Source organism: Schistocerca americana, chromosome 3 (genome assembly GCF_021461395.2).
Source record: "Schistocerca americana isolate TAMUIC-IGC-003095 chromosome 3, iqSchAmer2.1, whole genome shotgun sequence".
Classification (NCBI taxonomy): domain Eukaryota; kingdom Metazoa; phylum Arthropoda; class Insecta; order Orthoptera; family Acrididae; genus Schistocerca; species Schistocerca americana.
The window spans coordinates 617862359-617878132 of record NC_060121.1 but is presented as its reverse complement, the minus strand read 5'-3'; the positions used below and the strand labels follow the sequence as shown (position 1 = coordinate 617878132).

Genomic DNA, 15774 nt, shown 5'->3' with positions numbered 1-15774 from the left:
TAATCTGTCTTTCATTATTGCTTCTATTATTTTTGAGAATACCGACAGCAGGAAAATGGGCCGGTAATTTTCTGTGTCTTCTGCATTACCTTTCTTAAGCAAAGGTACAACTCTTGCCTGTTTTAACTGCCCTGGAAATGTTCCTGATGTGAAGGATTCATTTATTATATTTGTTAAGGGGTCTTGTATAATCCCTATACATTGTTTCGGTACACACATTGGTACTTCATCTAAGCCGACTGACTTTTTACTTTTTATTTTTTGAATTGTTTTACTGACTTCATTCTCTGTGGTTGGAAGTAACATCATTGTATTTAGTGCAACATTATTTACAGGTGTTATATTTGTTTGAGGGAATTTTTGCTGTAACTTATATGCAATACTTGAAAAATGCTCGTTTACGTAGTTTGCTAAGTGCTGTGGATCATTTATTACTTTATCCCCCTCCCTTAGCAGTATGTTATTGTGCATTTGCTTGCCTCTCCCCGTTTCCTTTTTTCTAACTTCCCAGACTGCTTTGCTTTTATTCTCTGCATTATATATTATTTTGTCATTAAACGACTTTTGCAGCAATCAGCACCTTCCTATAGATCTTTTTGTATCTGTTATAGAAATTTAAGAATTCTGGATCATTACGAATCTTTTTCATGGGTTCAAATGGCTCCGAGCACTATGGGACTCAACATCTTAGGTCATAAGTCCCCTAGAACTTAGAACTACTTAAACCTAACTAACCTAAGGACATCACACACACCCATGCCCGAGGCAGGATTCGAACCTGCGACCGTAGCAGCCTTGCGGCTCCGGACTGCAGCGCCAGAACCGCACGGCCACCGCGGCCGGCCTTTTTCATGGGACTGAGGTGTTCAAGTGTTTGGGAGGAGTTCGTAATACCTGCTGTTATCGATCTGTTTTTGTGAGATGTTGATACAGACATGCATACTTTTGGAAATGTTTCAAAGTTCAATTTAAACAATATAAAGAACTCCGAGAACTTCATATCCCCATTGGTTTCCTTATACAGTTCATCCCAGCTTTGTTTTTCTAGTTCGTCTGAAAAATCTTTTATTCTGATTTCTGACAGATGTCGTTTGTAGGCTTGTAGTTTAGGGAATGATTCGATGCCTGACTTTACTGTTGTTATTTGAAAGAGATGGTCTGATAGTCCGAGATCTTTTACAGCTACATCACATTTTTCCCTGTCCATATTTGTGGCCACATGGTCAATCACTGATGAAGTCGTTGTGGTAACCCTTGTTGCACTATTGACCAATAGGGGAATGCCAAAACTTTGAAGGATGTTTTTTAAGGTGCTGCTGGATTCATTTACGATGTTAGTGTTGATGTTAATGTCCCCGCTTTCTTGTGCATCATACTATCTACATATCAGTGTGGATTTCCGCCTGTCTCTCAACATCAAAACACAGCATAGAGCCTCCTCGACTTCACCAAACCGAGTCTGAACAGTGAGTAATGTAATGATGTAGTCCGCTCAAACGAGGAACCACACAGTCCAACAGCTGCAGACGACTCCCATTGGTCGAAAACAAAACGGACTCCCAAAAACTTAAAATATTCTAAGTGACCGAGCACAGAGGTTGCTGCGATTGCTATAGACAGAAAACAAGATACAATGAGAGAACAATGAAGGTACGGAATAAAAAGTCACCTCTCAAGCTTGTCTATCTAGTTGTTCATGACGTGGTAACACTCATAAGAGCTTTTTTGTTTACTTATGAAGATTCATTGAAACAAACTTCCCTAAAGAATCCATAACTTGAAACCTGAAGGCTGTTCGAACTTCCGTCTGGTCATCTTTATTTAAATTATCTCATATTTTTCTAAAGAGACTATATGTCTGTCATCATGGTAGATAGGATCCACGAATTTCATGAGAGTACTTGCTTCATGTTATTTATGTACAGAGATGGCCAAGTAGATAATACTCATACATTAGTCGTACTTGACACGATGGAATTGCTTTCGATTTCGCAGAATCCAGATGTGCTGAGTATTTGATTTTTTTATAAGTTGTTTCCTTTATCAGCTGTTCCTACTTTACCTATACGTAGCCTTCACAAAGGATCGGTGAATGCGCGGGAAGTAGATAATGGAGGGTGAGAAGAAGAACAGCTATATTTATTCATTGTGTTTCCGTTTTTAAATGTTTACATGTTAACTTCCTGGGTTCACTTTTGTGTTGGCAAGTTGTTGATAGTGGAGATACACTAAACAAACAGGTTTGTCTAATTGCTGGACATTGTTGACGTGTTTGGGCAGAGGAACTGTTGATTTCTGAAGATAAAATCACACAACTTGTAATAACAACAGCATTCTAACACCCTTAAGAGGTTAGGGTTGGATTGAAGGACACTGCGTGATAACGCATCACAGAAAGCATTCTGCTGAGAGCTCTTTTTGTAAAAATCTGGCAGTGCTGCAATTTCATACCGCATGGCAGCAATAAACAAACTGAACATAGGTTAGACTTCTAAGTCCGTCTTCAAAAGTGTCATTTTCTTCCATTGTAATTACAAACGGAATAATACAGGAGTTTAGTAACTACTGTGATGAATTTAGAGGGATATGGACCAGAAGCATCGATTTTTCCCGCTTTCTTGAGATGTGTGGTAATTTACATTGCAGGTACTCAGTTAAAAAATACATTGCAGTGAAGTATATTGCTTTCCAGATTCTGCGAGGTCTGAACTTAAGGATGAAGAGTGGCGAGACAGTGGCGCTTGTCGGAAGTTCTGGCTGCGGGAAGTCCACGTGTATCCAACTCATTCAGAGGTTCTACGACCCGCTCCGAGGAACGGTACGTATCTCAAACTACGTCTTCGCCGTTCATGGCGTGTAATTTCTTAGAAGAATGAGTCACAAAAAAAAAAATGGTTCAAATGGCTCTGAGCACTATGGGACTTAACTTCTGTCGCCATCAGTCCCCTAGAACTTAGAACTACTTAAACCTAACTAACCTAAGGACATCACACACATCCATGCCCGAGGCAGGATTCGAACCTGCGACCGTAGCAGTCGCGCGGTGCCGGACTGAGTCACAAACTTCAGGTAGAGATCCTACCAGACATGCTACAGACTACGTCTACATGCTACAAAGTACGTCTTCGCCGTTCATGGCGTGTCTTTTCTTAGAAGCATGAGCCCCTAAGTTCAAGTAGAGAGCCTACCAGACATGCGTGTCTCTAAACTCACTGTTTCGTAATATCTTTTCAGTGCCGTTCAAACGAGGTATAAGCTCGCTATCAGATGTTATTTTGAAGATTATGTACGTTGTCGATTATTATTGTACCTACGGAAGTTGCTGTCACTGTGCGCTCGTTGCCCACACCCTTCGCATTTTCAGAGACGTTGATCACAGTATCCGTGAGACGTTACTATTCTAAGTGTGTTGTATTAATATTGACTGTCTACTGTAATTACTGACACAGTCATGATACCTCATTTTTCAGCCATTATCCACAATCAGAATCGCACTCTTACCCTTAGTAGCGTATTTCCCATTCTAGTTGTGTACATAAGATAGTAACTTGCTATTTATCAGGTGTGCCAACTTACAGCAACATTCCTACATATTTTGTTTTTCTCATTTCATACTTTCTCTTTCTAAAGGTAATAGACTTGATACTTAACCATCCTGGTGGAAATAATAACTGACGTTTCCTTGTCTTCCGTGACCTCATTTTCAGTAGTTTCTTACTTTCGGTATATTTATGTATCGTCTTCTGTTTGTTCCCGTATTTTATCAGTTCTAATATCTACATGACTGTAGGTACTGGAAGACGTATCAGTTTTCATGCATTCAACTGCAGCCAGTTTTCAGTTCACAAATTACTCAAAACGTGTCTTTGTAATCAGGCGACGGAGAACTGATGGTGCACCTGGCACACAGGTCAAAGTCTCCAATAAAGATGAAGCGCTACTCAGATGTCACTGCATGCTAATGTCATAAGTTAATAGTCCAGTATGAAGCTTACGATTAGCGCAGTTCTCTGCTGTCGACATACTCCACACACGCGTTAATGAAGTATCGTTACCCTCCATTCTGTGTGATATTGTACGTCACGAAAAACCAATTTATTTTTGGCCATTCGCTCTCGTTCAAAATCTGTATCGTGTAAACTATGCGATGTTTGGTGTTGACAAGTTTAAGTCGTGTTTTATTCAAGTTTACCCTCCGACATACAATGCTTGCATAATGTTGAACAGTCCACCACACTCTTTTACATAGAAGCTCAATCCTGCTATTTGGAGCATACTGCTACCGTCTTGTAATGTAGCCATTTAATATTAACAACTTCTTCCTGATGTGGTGACATTTTATACCATGTGTTGTTGCAGGTCTTTCGAATGAGTTCAATAATGTCGATCACATACATAGATTTTTTAGAAATTACATGTTCATCCCTCCAGTGTACGAATTTAGCGTTTAACATAGTGCCTTCTGGCCCTACATCTAAACTCATTTCCTCAACTATTGTAGGTGGAGCTGGACGGCCACGATATCCGCAGTCTCAACGTGGGCTGGCTGCGCTCGCAGATCGGCGTGGTGGGCCAGGAGCCGGTGCTTTTCCAGGCCACCATCGCGGAGAATATCCGCTATGGGCGGGACACCTGTACCATGGAGGATATCGAGGAGGCCGCTAAGATGGCCAACGCTCATGACTTCATCTCCAAGTTACCGCAGGTGAGACTAATCATTCTCATCCGATGCCACAACATACACAAACTGACAGGTTTGCTTTGCCATCGATATAATTCACCTTGTAACTGTAGAACTTGTTCCTTGTGCTGAATAGTTTTCTTCCGATATTTGATGTTACTTTTTTAACACAGCTTGCTCTTCCAGTAACATATACATTACATACACAGAGATGGCTGGGAGGTATCTGTTTAGAACGAAAGACTGATGCCAAATGCACTAGAACTTGAACCCGGATCTCCCAATTGATGTGAGTGGTTGTGTTTCGTGTCCAACCCAAATTCTCAACTTGGCACACGCTAGTAGCATCCACTACTCATTCATCAACTTATTCCCAGCAAGCTATGTATTGCCTGAAGAGGCTCTGGCCCTATTCCACACCCGCGCTGAAGTTATCAAGACTGTCATCCCTACGGCTATACTACATGTGTAATGCGTGCTGTTTGTTCTTCCAGACATACCTTACTGCCTTGATAACTTCAGTGTGGGTGTGCAACAGGGTCCAAGCCTCTTGCGCTAATATGTAACTCGCTGCGAGCAAGTAGCAGAATGGATAGTGGAGCTACTAGCGTGAGAAAAGTTGAGAATTGGGTCAGACAGGATCCGTGTGCGAATGGCCACTAACCTTTGTCTGGCCACTGTGACACGCAGACCTCTACTGCAGCTATGTGCAGCGGAGCGCTGGTTTGCTGCGGAGTGTCTCTTATGTTTCAAATGTCACTGAGCACTATGGGACTTAAAATCTGAGGTCATAAATCCCATAGACTTAGAACTACACTATTGGCCATTAAAATTGCTACACCAAGAAGAAATGCAGATGATAAACGGGTATTTATTGGACAAATATATTATACTAGAACTGACATGTGATTACATTTTCACGCAATTTGGATGCATAGATACTGAGAAATCAGTACCCAGAACAACCACCTCCGGCCGCAATAACGGCCTTGATACTCCTGGACATTGAGTCAAACAGAGCTTGGATGGCGAGTACAGGTACAGCTGCCCATGCAGCTTCAACACGATACCACGGTTCATCAAGAGTAGAGACTGGCGTATTGTGACGAACCCAGTTGCTCGGCCACCATTGACCAGACGTTTTCAGTTGGTGAGAGATCTGGAGAATGTGCTGGCCAGGGCAGCAGTCGAACATTTTCTGTATCCACACAGGCCCGTACAGGACCTGCAGCATGCGGTCGTGCATTATCCTGCTGAAATGTAGGGTTTCGCAGCGATCGAATGAAGGGTAGAGCCACGGGTCGTAACACATCTGAAATGTAACGTCCACTGTTCAAAGTGATGTAAATGCGAACAAGAGGTGACCGAGACGTGTAACCAATGGCACCCCATACCAACACGCCGGGTGATACGCCAGTATGGCGAAGACGAATACGCGCTTCCAATGTACGTTCACCGCGATGTCGCCGAACACGGATGCGACCATCAAGATGCTGTAAACAGAACCTGGATTCATCCGAAAAAACGACGTTTAGCGATTCGTGTACCCAGGTTCGTCGATGAGTACACCATCGCAGGCGCTCCTGTCTGTGATGCAGCGTCAAGAGTAACTGCAGCCATGGTCTCCGAGCTGATAGTCCATGCTACTACAAACACCGTCGAACTGTTCTGGCAGATGGTTGTTGCGTTGCAAACGTCCCCATCTGTTGACTTAGGGGATCGAGACGTGCTCCGACCTTTATCAAAGTCGTAAACGTGATGGTACGCATTTCTGCTCCTTACACGAAGCATCACAACAACATTTCACCAGGCAACGCCGGTCAACTGCTGTTTGTGTATGAGAAATCGGTTGGAAACTTTCCTCATGTTAGCACGTTGTAGGTGTCGCCACCGGCGCCAACAGTGTGTGAATTCTCTGAAAAGCTAAACATTTTCATATCACAGCATCTTCTTCCCGTCGGTTAAATTTCATGTCTGTAGCACATCTTCGTGGTGTAGCAATTTTAATAGCCAGTAGTGTACTTAAACCTAACTAACCTAAGGACATCACACACATCCATGCCCGAGGCAGGACTCGAACCTGCGAATCCTGCCTGAAGCGCCTAGAACCATTCCGCCATACCTGCTGGCGGCTGCAGCAAAACTCGTGATTTCGATGGCAGTGTATGAGGCTATGATAGTTCTTTGGACACTTTAGGATTATACGTCTACTGCAAGCCACTCGGACGTAATGTCATCCCCTGTGCAGGGCTACGACACGCTGGTGGGCGAGCGCGGGGCCCAGCTGTCGGGCGGCCAGAAGCAGCGCATCGCCATCGCCAGGGCGCTGGTGCGCCGCCCCAAGATCCTGCTGCTGGACGAGGCCACCTCTGCTCTGGACACCAGCAGCGAGGCCAAGGTGCAGGCCGCGCTGGACAAGGTCAGTCCAAGGTCACTTCTCTGATTAAGTATCATCATTTACACAATTCAAACTTCAGTTGAAATCAACACCTCTACCGAGATCAGTCACCTTCCACCAGTCATTACATTGAAGATTAGAATTGTTGGTTCTGTACTGAACTACTTCTTTATCTGACTTCATAATTTGTGTAGCCACCTTTCTAGCCTACCTGATAATGGGGAAATTCGGTTGACTTTCAGGAACGATACTTTCACAGCAGTATAGTAACGATAATAAACTCCTATCTAGGGAAAATAACAAAGGATAATCTGAGCGAGAAATACATGGTTCACCCGAACCCCAACGACATAATTTCGAAGACACTAAGGAATTACAGACCTTGGCTGCGAGCGAGCATTGAGTAAAATCATTGAGGAAAGCAGAAAATTTGTGTTTGGCTGGGATTCGAACCCGGGTCTCTTGCTTACTAGGAAGATGCTCTGACCACTTTTCTTATGTAGTTTTAAAGGCTCTACCTCTTCTTTTTTATTTTTTTTTTAAACTCAGGTCATCTATATGACTGCCATATACGCTAACCACTTTTTCCCTCCTCTGGAAAGGAAAGAGGACTACAGGCGAATGATGTACTTGCCACCGTCACTTGCGTCCTAAGAAAAAAAGAATTGCACCTCTTCAGGCATTGGCATCTATCAATGCATATCCCAAAGCAACTAACCTATTACTAAAAGGGGGGTAAGAAAGGAAGAAAATATGGGAAGAGAACACAGTAGGGCGATGAACATGAAAGATGTATTTTTTTTCCTTTTTTTTTAACTGAAATTCCGAGAGCCTCTCGTCTTCTCGAATGGTGGAACATCCAGACGTGTCTTCTCGAAAATTTTATGTTGATTGCGTTTATAGTTCGTTCAGAGCATAATATCGGCAAAATAAACATCAACATTTCATGACTTGGACGTTTCAGCTGGAAGGCAGATCAAGAAAGATGCTCCATAGAACATTTGAAAAGAACTGCTTGTTTCTGAGGCTGTGAAGAAGTGCACAGTGACAATGATCAAGGTAGTCGAATAATCCAGTTCCGATTTTTTGTTGCGCCAAAAAGGTAGTGGACTGTATGGCTGCGTATCCAATTCACAATGTTAGTTTTCGTTGCAGGGTAATGAACCACGTCCGGGAGTGACAGCATCTGGAATGTGATCCGAGCAGGTGCATGTCGAGTAAGGAAAGATAAGATACGCTGCTTGAGCATCAACACGTCAGACAACGGACCACATGAAAATCGGTGAGCGTTTGTGTCGTCCACACCACACTGAACACAGAGGGATGTGTCGGCGTGGTGGATGTGGTGCAAACGAAACTGGTTTACCTGTTTCCCATTCATGGTGATATACTAGATAGATTGGAAGCTGGTGTCGAGAAAGTCTGAAAGCACCACTTTCCACACATGGGACCATATGAGCTGGGGACTTGGGACTGATTCATTTGTAATGCGTTGCGTACAGACTTGGTCTGGAGTATTTGTGGGTGTTGTAAGGATTAGAGGATGCAACTTAATTCCAGAAAGAAATGCCACAAGTGATAAAAGGGGCTGGAATGTCTGATAACATGACTGGGTTGACATGGAGTCCGGAGCACATTCATGTAAAAGCATTCCAGTGAGGCTCACTGGGCAACAGCGCCAGACTTTCAGCTGAGACCTAACAAAAGGTGCTTTAACTTTGTCTGGCACTTGGAATAAGCCAACATTACCACGCTTCCATGAGGGAGCAAGGGAAGAATATTGAACTATGATTAGCTTCTTGGTACAGACAAAGGTTCTCATCGCCATCAACAATGGGACCAGGAACACTTGCACCACATAAGGGATACCAGTGGCATGGTGGACACTTACGCATAAGGGACCAGTTCTGATTGTTTGGAGAAGATGTCTGCTGTTTGTTGACGCTGAACGATGAATATCATTCGTAAAACCAATGCCCAAACAGCGGACGGCGGTGGCCACACTCAGAGGAGTGACACGTCTCTCAGGTAGGCCCTCTCCAGCGAGCAGAATCTGCGATTTGGAAACGTTAAGAGAACTGCCTGATGCCTCACTACATGTCGCCTCCGATGCCAGAGCTGTGCAGACGTCATCTTTACTGCATACGTAGAGTATGAGATAGCTGTGGCAACATTGTTTCCTTGCAGTGACAGGCCCACTAGGCGTTGGAGAAGTCCCCAGAGCAGGTTTTCTAATGGCAAATCATACAGTATCGTGGAAAATGGGCATCCTTGTCGGACAGAGCGCTCGATAACTAGAGGCACAGTGAGGCGTCCATTATAATTATTCAAGTCGCGCCGCTGAAGAGGCGCATTACCACTGTTACTGTAAGACCCGGAAAACCCATGTGTTCGAGGATCAACATCAAAAAGGTGTGATCGACATGGTCGAATGCCTAACTGAAGTCAAGCAATGCCAATGCAACAGGCAGATGTCGCGACCTGGCGAGTACACTCATGCAAAGGGCAGTAGGAATATTTTTGTCACCACGCAGGAAGGTCTGATCCAGGGAGGTGAGGTATGATACTAGCTTCTTCTGTCGTGATGCTAGCAAAAATTTGAAAATTTTCATGTCACTGTTTAGTAGAATGATGGGCTGGTGATCACAAATCCATAGTCGCCTGTGCAGTTTAGGAACCAGTGTAATGTCCCCATCAAAAATTGTTCAAATGGCCCTGAACACTATGGGACTTAACATCTGTGGTCATCAGTCCCCTAGAACTTAGAACTACTTAAACGTAACTAACCTAAGGAAATCACACACATCGATGCCCGAGGCAGGATTCGAACCTGCGACCGTAGCGGTCACGCGGTTCCAGACTGAAGCGCCTAGAACCCCACGGCCACACCGGCCGGATGTCCCCGTCAAGGAAGATAGCTAGGATCATCGTTGTTGGGGTCATCAGTTGACATCAGATGGACGTCCAAGTAGGTGCCAACATATAGCTAAAACCCTTGTAAAATTCAAGGGGAGGCTATCAGGTACTTGGTACAAGATCATCAAGGGGACCCTCAAAAAATTACGTTACCTCGATAGCAAAGAAGGAGTGTCGTTCGCCACAGAGACTGGAGCTGGATGGTGCATATGGCTTTAGGATGCGGATGCCGAACAGCGTGAGGGTGATACTCCTAGCATTAAAAAGGCACACTACATCTTCAGTGGGAGCCGTGCATGGAGGAGGATGGCCTCTCCATTACTGGTGTCAGAGGCTGGGGAAATGTGGGCCACGTAGCCAGTGGGAGGGTAGAAATCAGCGATGATCAGTTCCTGGAGGAGGTCAGTGTCGACTTCAGCAGTCAGAGGTGTGGGAGGTGTGGGTCGCCTAGACAGTGGGAGCATAGAAATCAGTGATGGTAACTTCTTGGAGGAGGACAATGTCGATATCAGCAGTAAATGATGTCTATGGACATTGCCAGTTTATATGGAGCTTGAACGGTGACGATTCATTGTGGCGATGTGGAAGTGCTCTTCCACTGGGATAGAGAGTCATGTCCAGCGGGCATGAAACATTGGCCACACCCACTGTGGCTGTAATCAGTGTGTGTATACAGGGTCACGCACCACAGTGTGGCACTCCCCGAGGGGTGGACAGAAATAGGCAGATTGTGGCATGAGCCCATTTTTGGCTGGTGTGTAGAGCACGCAAATATACTCATATAAAATCAAACAATGCATGGGTATGCCAGCAATAAGACTATATACATATTAAGACTATCGACAAAAAATTTGAAAAAGTGATGTGAAATCGGTAAAAATCGAAAGAAAACGTATTTAATTACGACAAATTGATGGGAACTACGTAAAATTGAGGAAAATACGACGAAATATATAAAACCGCGAGAAACCTGCTGAGAATACACAGAATTAAAAATGAAGTACCATGAAATGCGGGGAACTGAAATGGACGGGGGGTACCTGGACACTCAAGAGCGAGAAAAGATTAAAAAATAAGCTCTGTCTGCGTTCAGTTTTTACCCTCCCTCTTCCAATGTAAACTACATGGGTTTCCTTAACAAATGATTCGAGAAAGGGGATATAAGTAGTATACAGAGGCGCTATGTTAAAGCAGGCGAAACATATGTATCCCAATCCTGAACTGTGTTCTCGCAAATGCAGTCGAATATAGATGTTACCGGGTTACTGTTGGTTCTCACAAGCAATGTTATGAAGAATCTATGCGTTTATCAGACTTAGGCCATTTCCTAGGGTGTTCTGCAGGAGAGTAGACTGATGCCACTTGTATCACCTTGTACAGTGTGCAGAGAGTGTAGTCAAGAGACATGGTGTTAGGACAAATTTGCTATATTATCCTACAAATGAGCAAAAGTACCAAACACCAGACCAGGATTTCTTTGTGTAAGCGGAAAGCTACCAGAGCGTTGGTGACGCTACTGTAAACGGCAATAAGACTATTACATCTTCTTTGGCTACTGATCATGGTGCTTACTCCCTTGTAAGAAGTTGCTGCATCTTTGTGTGTATTTTCGTGCAGCAGGACTTGGGTGGTAATTCAATGAATCAACTATAGAAATTAATCATGCCGTGTTTTCCTCACTCTATTTCCTAGGGAGGCATAGCCATATCTGTCAAAACCACTACTACTACGAATAATAAGCACGACTGATGTGGGAAATGTGATCGATGGTACGTACATTTGTAACCTAAAAGAGATGTATAAAATTATTAATTTCCTAAGAGACATGACAGCAGTGTGCTGACTTCGTTCTAATTGGTTTATAAGCACCTCGAGCAGTGAATATACACTGACGATGGATTCCTAGGACACCAGAATAGTGTGGAAGGAAGTAGTTTTATCAAATAAAGATAGTACCTTCCATTCCAGCCTTTTTCCCACCAGCTTATAGATGAAGTGTAGAGTTTGAGTACGTCTGCCGCTAGTTTCAAGATATATTGTGAGATTTGTTTCCCAGCAGGATGACACCAGTTGCATGGCATCGTCAATTTGTGAGCTATAATGCGATTTTAGGCACCCTTTGTGTAGCGCCTTGCACATAGTTGTGTAGTTAGGACTGATCCTTATGATTAATTACGTAATTAGGTCTGATCTTTAGTTTCCCAACCAAAATGACTAAAGTACACTAACCTAACCTTCCTCTCCAGCATCTGAATAGTTTCCTTGTGTTGGAGAGTGCACTTTGGCTTTCTGTTCAGAAGGACTGGAGTTCGAGTTCGGGAAATGGCACCACCATTTTTAATCAGCCGCCAATCCCCGGGTGAGGGGTGGTGTGGGACGTCTAGGCTTGGGACAAATAAATTGCCGCTAACATTCGAAATTCCCACCAAAATTCGAAAATCCCGCCAGTAGGGTAGGTGGGGGAGGGCGAGAGGGAGGGGTGGGGAGGGGATTCAGACCAATGTTCCGGATGAGGGAATCACGTGATTTCATACTGGGGGGAGGTATGATGGGGTGTGGGGGGTAATTAATTGATAAATTTAATTAATGTGTATATCAATTTGATATCAAAAGTGGGCTTGTGCGGCCATCTCCCTACTACTGTGGGCTAGCTTCCCAATGTGCTGTGTCGTCGACATCATCAGCTCAGCGGATCGAAATTGGTGGCGGGTGACTGTCGCATCCATCGAGGTGTAGGGGTAATAACGCTGCCATGGTGGCATCTGGGAAACCTCCCGCCATGGGATCCGTCGTCGTTGGGCGGGATCCCAAGTAGAGTGAAGGACGCTCCTCAAATGGAACATCGGAAGCGGCCACATCTATCGTCAGGTCGTTCCAAGGGTGTGCACTGTCTGTATCTGGTCCACTACCTACGATGCCATATGAAGGAGTGTGTCATTGGAGGGCTTTCGGCTTCTTCCTTTTCTGAGGCGACCGTTGCTTTCAGAGGTGCTGTTCCATGTTGGAATGCGACCATCCGTCGTCCGCCATCTTGCCAGTTTGGAGGAAAGCAGATATAGTCATCACACTTCATTCGATGTCCATGGCGTTGGGCGGGCTGTCCATCGAACTGTGGGGAGCCTTAGCCTCGTCGCCGCCATAGACGACCGTTGGTTCCGAAGGGGACTGCAGGCGAAGAATAGGCGCATCCAGAAGTGACGCGTCTGGGTTGCGCACAGCTAGGCTTAGATGCCTAGTACAGAAGTGATCACTGGTTAGAGAGCTGCGTCACCGGTCGGGATCAGGGAACTTGGAAATTTGTGGGGTGGCCGAGCGGTTCTAGGCGCTACGGTCTGGAAACGCGCGACCGCTACGGTCGCAGGTTCGAATCCTGCCTCGGGCATGGATATGTGTGATGTCCTTAGTTTATTTAGGTTCATGTAGTTCTAAGTTCTAGTGGACTGTTGTGTTGTTGTGGTCTTCAGTCCTGAGACCGGTCTGATGCACCTCTCCATGCTACTGTATCCTGTGCAAGCATCTTCATCTCCCAGTACCTACTGCAACCTACATCCTTCTGAATCGGCTTAGTGTATTCATCTCTTGGTCTCCCTCTACGATTTTTACCCTCCTCGGTGCCCTCCAATGCTAAATTTGTGATCCCTCGATGCCTCAAAACATGTCCTACCAACCGATCCCTTCTTCTAGTCAAGTTGTGCCACAAACTCCTCTTCTCCCCAATCCTACTCACTACCTCCTCATTAGTTACGTGGTCTACCCACCTTATCTTCAGCATTCTTCTGTAGCACCACATTTCGAAAGCTTCTATTCTCTTCTTGTCCAAACTAGTTATCGTCCATGTTTCACTTCCATACATGGCTACACTCCATACAAATACTTTCAGAAACGACTTCGTGACACTTAAATCTATACTCGATGTTAACAAGTTTCTCTTCTTGAGAAACGCTTTGCTTGCCATTGCCAATCTACATTTTATATCCTCTCTGCTTCGACCATCATCGGTTATTTTACTCCCTAAATAGCAAAACTCCTTTACTACTTTAAGTGTCTCATTTCCTAATCTAATTCCCTCAGAATCACCCGACTTAATGTGACTACATTCCATTATCCTCGTTTTGCTTTTGTTGATGTTCATCTTATATCCTCCTTTCAAGACACTGTCCATTCCGTTCAACTGCTCTTCCAAGTCCTTTGCTGTCTCTGACAGAATTACAATGTCATCGGCGAACCTCAAAGTTTTTACTTCTTCTCCATGAATTTTAATACCTACTCCGAATTTTTCTTTTGTTTCCTTTACTGCTTGCTCAATATACAGATTGAATAACATCGGGGAAAGGCTACAACCCTGTCTCACTCCTTTTCCAACCACTGCTTCCCTTTCACGCCCCTCGACTCTTATAACTGCCAACTGGTTTCTGTACAAGTTTTAAATAGCCTTTCGCTCCCTGTATTTTACCCCTGCCACCTTCAGAATTTGAAAGAGTGTATTCCAGTTAACATAGTCAAAAGCTTTCTCTAAGTCTACAAATGCTAGAAACGTAGGTTTGGCTTTTCTTAATCTTTCTTCTAAGATAAGTCGTAAGGTCAGTATTGCCTCACGTGTTCCAACATTTCTACGGAATCCAAACTGATCTTCCCCGAGGTTGGCTTCTACCAGTTTTTCCATTCGTCTGTAAAGAATTCGCGTTAGTATTTTGCAGCTGTGACTTATTAAACTGATAGTTCGGTAATTTTCACATCTGTCAACACCTGCTTTCTTTGGGATTGGAATTATTATATTCTTCTTGAAGTCTGAGGGTATTTCGCCTGTCTCATACATCGTGCTCACCAGATGGTAGAGTTTCGTCATGACTGGCTCTCCCGAGGCCATCAGTAATTCTAATGGAATGTTGTCTACTCCCAGGGCCTTGTTTCGACTCAGGTCTTTCAGTGCTCTGTCAAACTCTTCACGCAGTATCTTATCTCCCATTTCGTCTTCATCTACATCCTCTTCCATTACCATAATATTGTCCTCAAGTACATCACCCTTGTATAAATCCTCTGTATACTCCTTCCACCTTTCTGCCTTCCCTTCTTTGCTTAGAACTGGGTTGCCATCTGAGCTCTTGATATTCATACAAGTGGTTCTCTTCTCTCCAAAGGTCTCTTTAATTTTCCTGTAGGCAGTATCTATCTTACCCCTAGTGAGACAAGCCTCTACATCCTTACATTTGTCCTCTAGCCATCCCTGCTTAGCCATTTTGCACTGACTGATGACCTCAGAAGTTAAGTCCCATAGTGCTCAGAGCCATTTAAACCATTTTTGAAATTTGTAGTAAGGTCTTATGAGAGCAAACTGCTGGGGTCATGAGTTCCTAAGAGTGCACAGTACTTAAACTAACTAATGCTAAGGACACCACACACACCCATGCCCGAGGGAGGACTCGAACCTCCGACGATGGGAGCCGATCGAACCGCGGCAAGGCGCCTAAGACCGCGCGGCTATCCCGCGCGGCTCGGGATGATGGAGACAGTCTTGTCGACATCCTGCACGTGTCCGCAGCTGGCCATCATACATAACGATAGCTCGCACACCATCCATCACCAGATAGCATAGGATATATTTGGACAATTCGATGTTGATCCGTAGGACACCATTTATCCCGTGGTATGTCGTGAACGTCTGCTACTTTTGTGCGATGTGGCACACTACGTTGCCGTAGGGTCGTAAGGCTTCAACGACCACCTCTTGGGGCACCTCGAAAGGTACCTCAAACACCTGAATTTTTGGAGACCGAAACCA

At 44.5% G+C, this 15774-nt stretch overlaps 1 protein-coding gene across 1 annotated transcript in view; it reads left to right on the top strand.

Annotated features, from left to right (window-relative positions):
• Window positions 1-15774, top strand: part of LOC124606966 (ATP-dependent translocase ABCB1-like) — a 261320-nt gene that overhangs the window by 110958 nt on the left and 134588 nt on the right. Inside the window, exons 8-10 of the mRNA XM_047139103.1 lie at window positions 2693-2818; window positions 4502-4705; window positions 6930-7100. Of these exons, the coding sequence (XP_046995059.1) occupies window positions 2693-2818; window positions 4502-4705; window positions 6930-7100 (501 nt within the window). The remainder of the gene's footprint in view (window positions 1-2692; window positions 2819-4501; window positions 4706-6929; window positions 7101-15774) is intronic.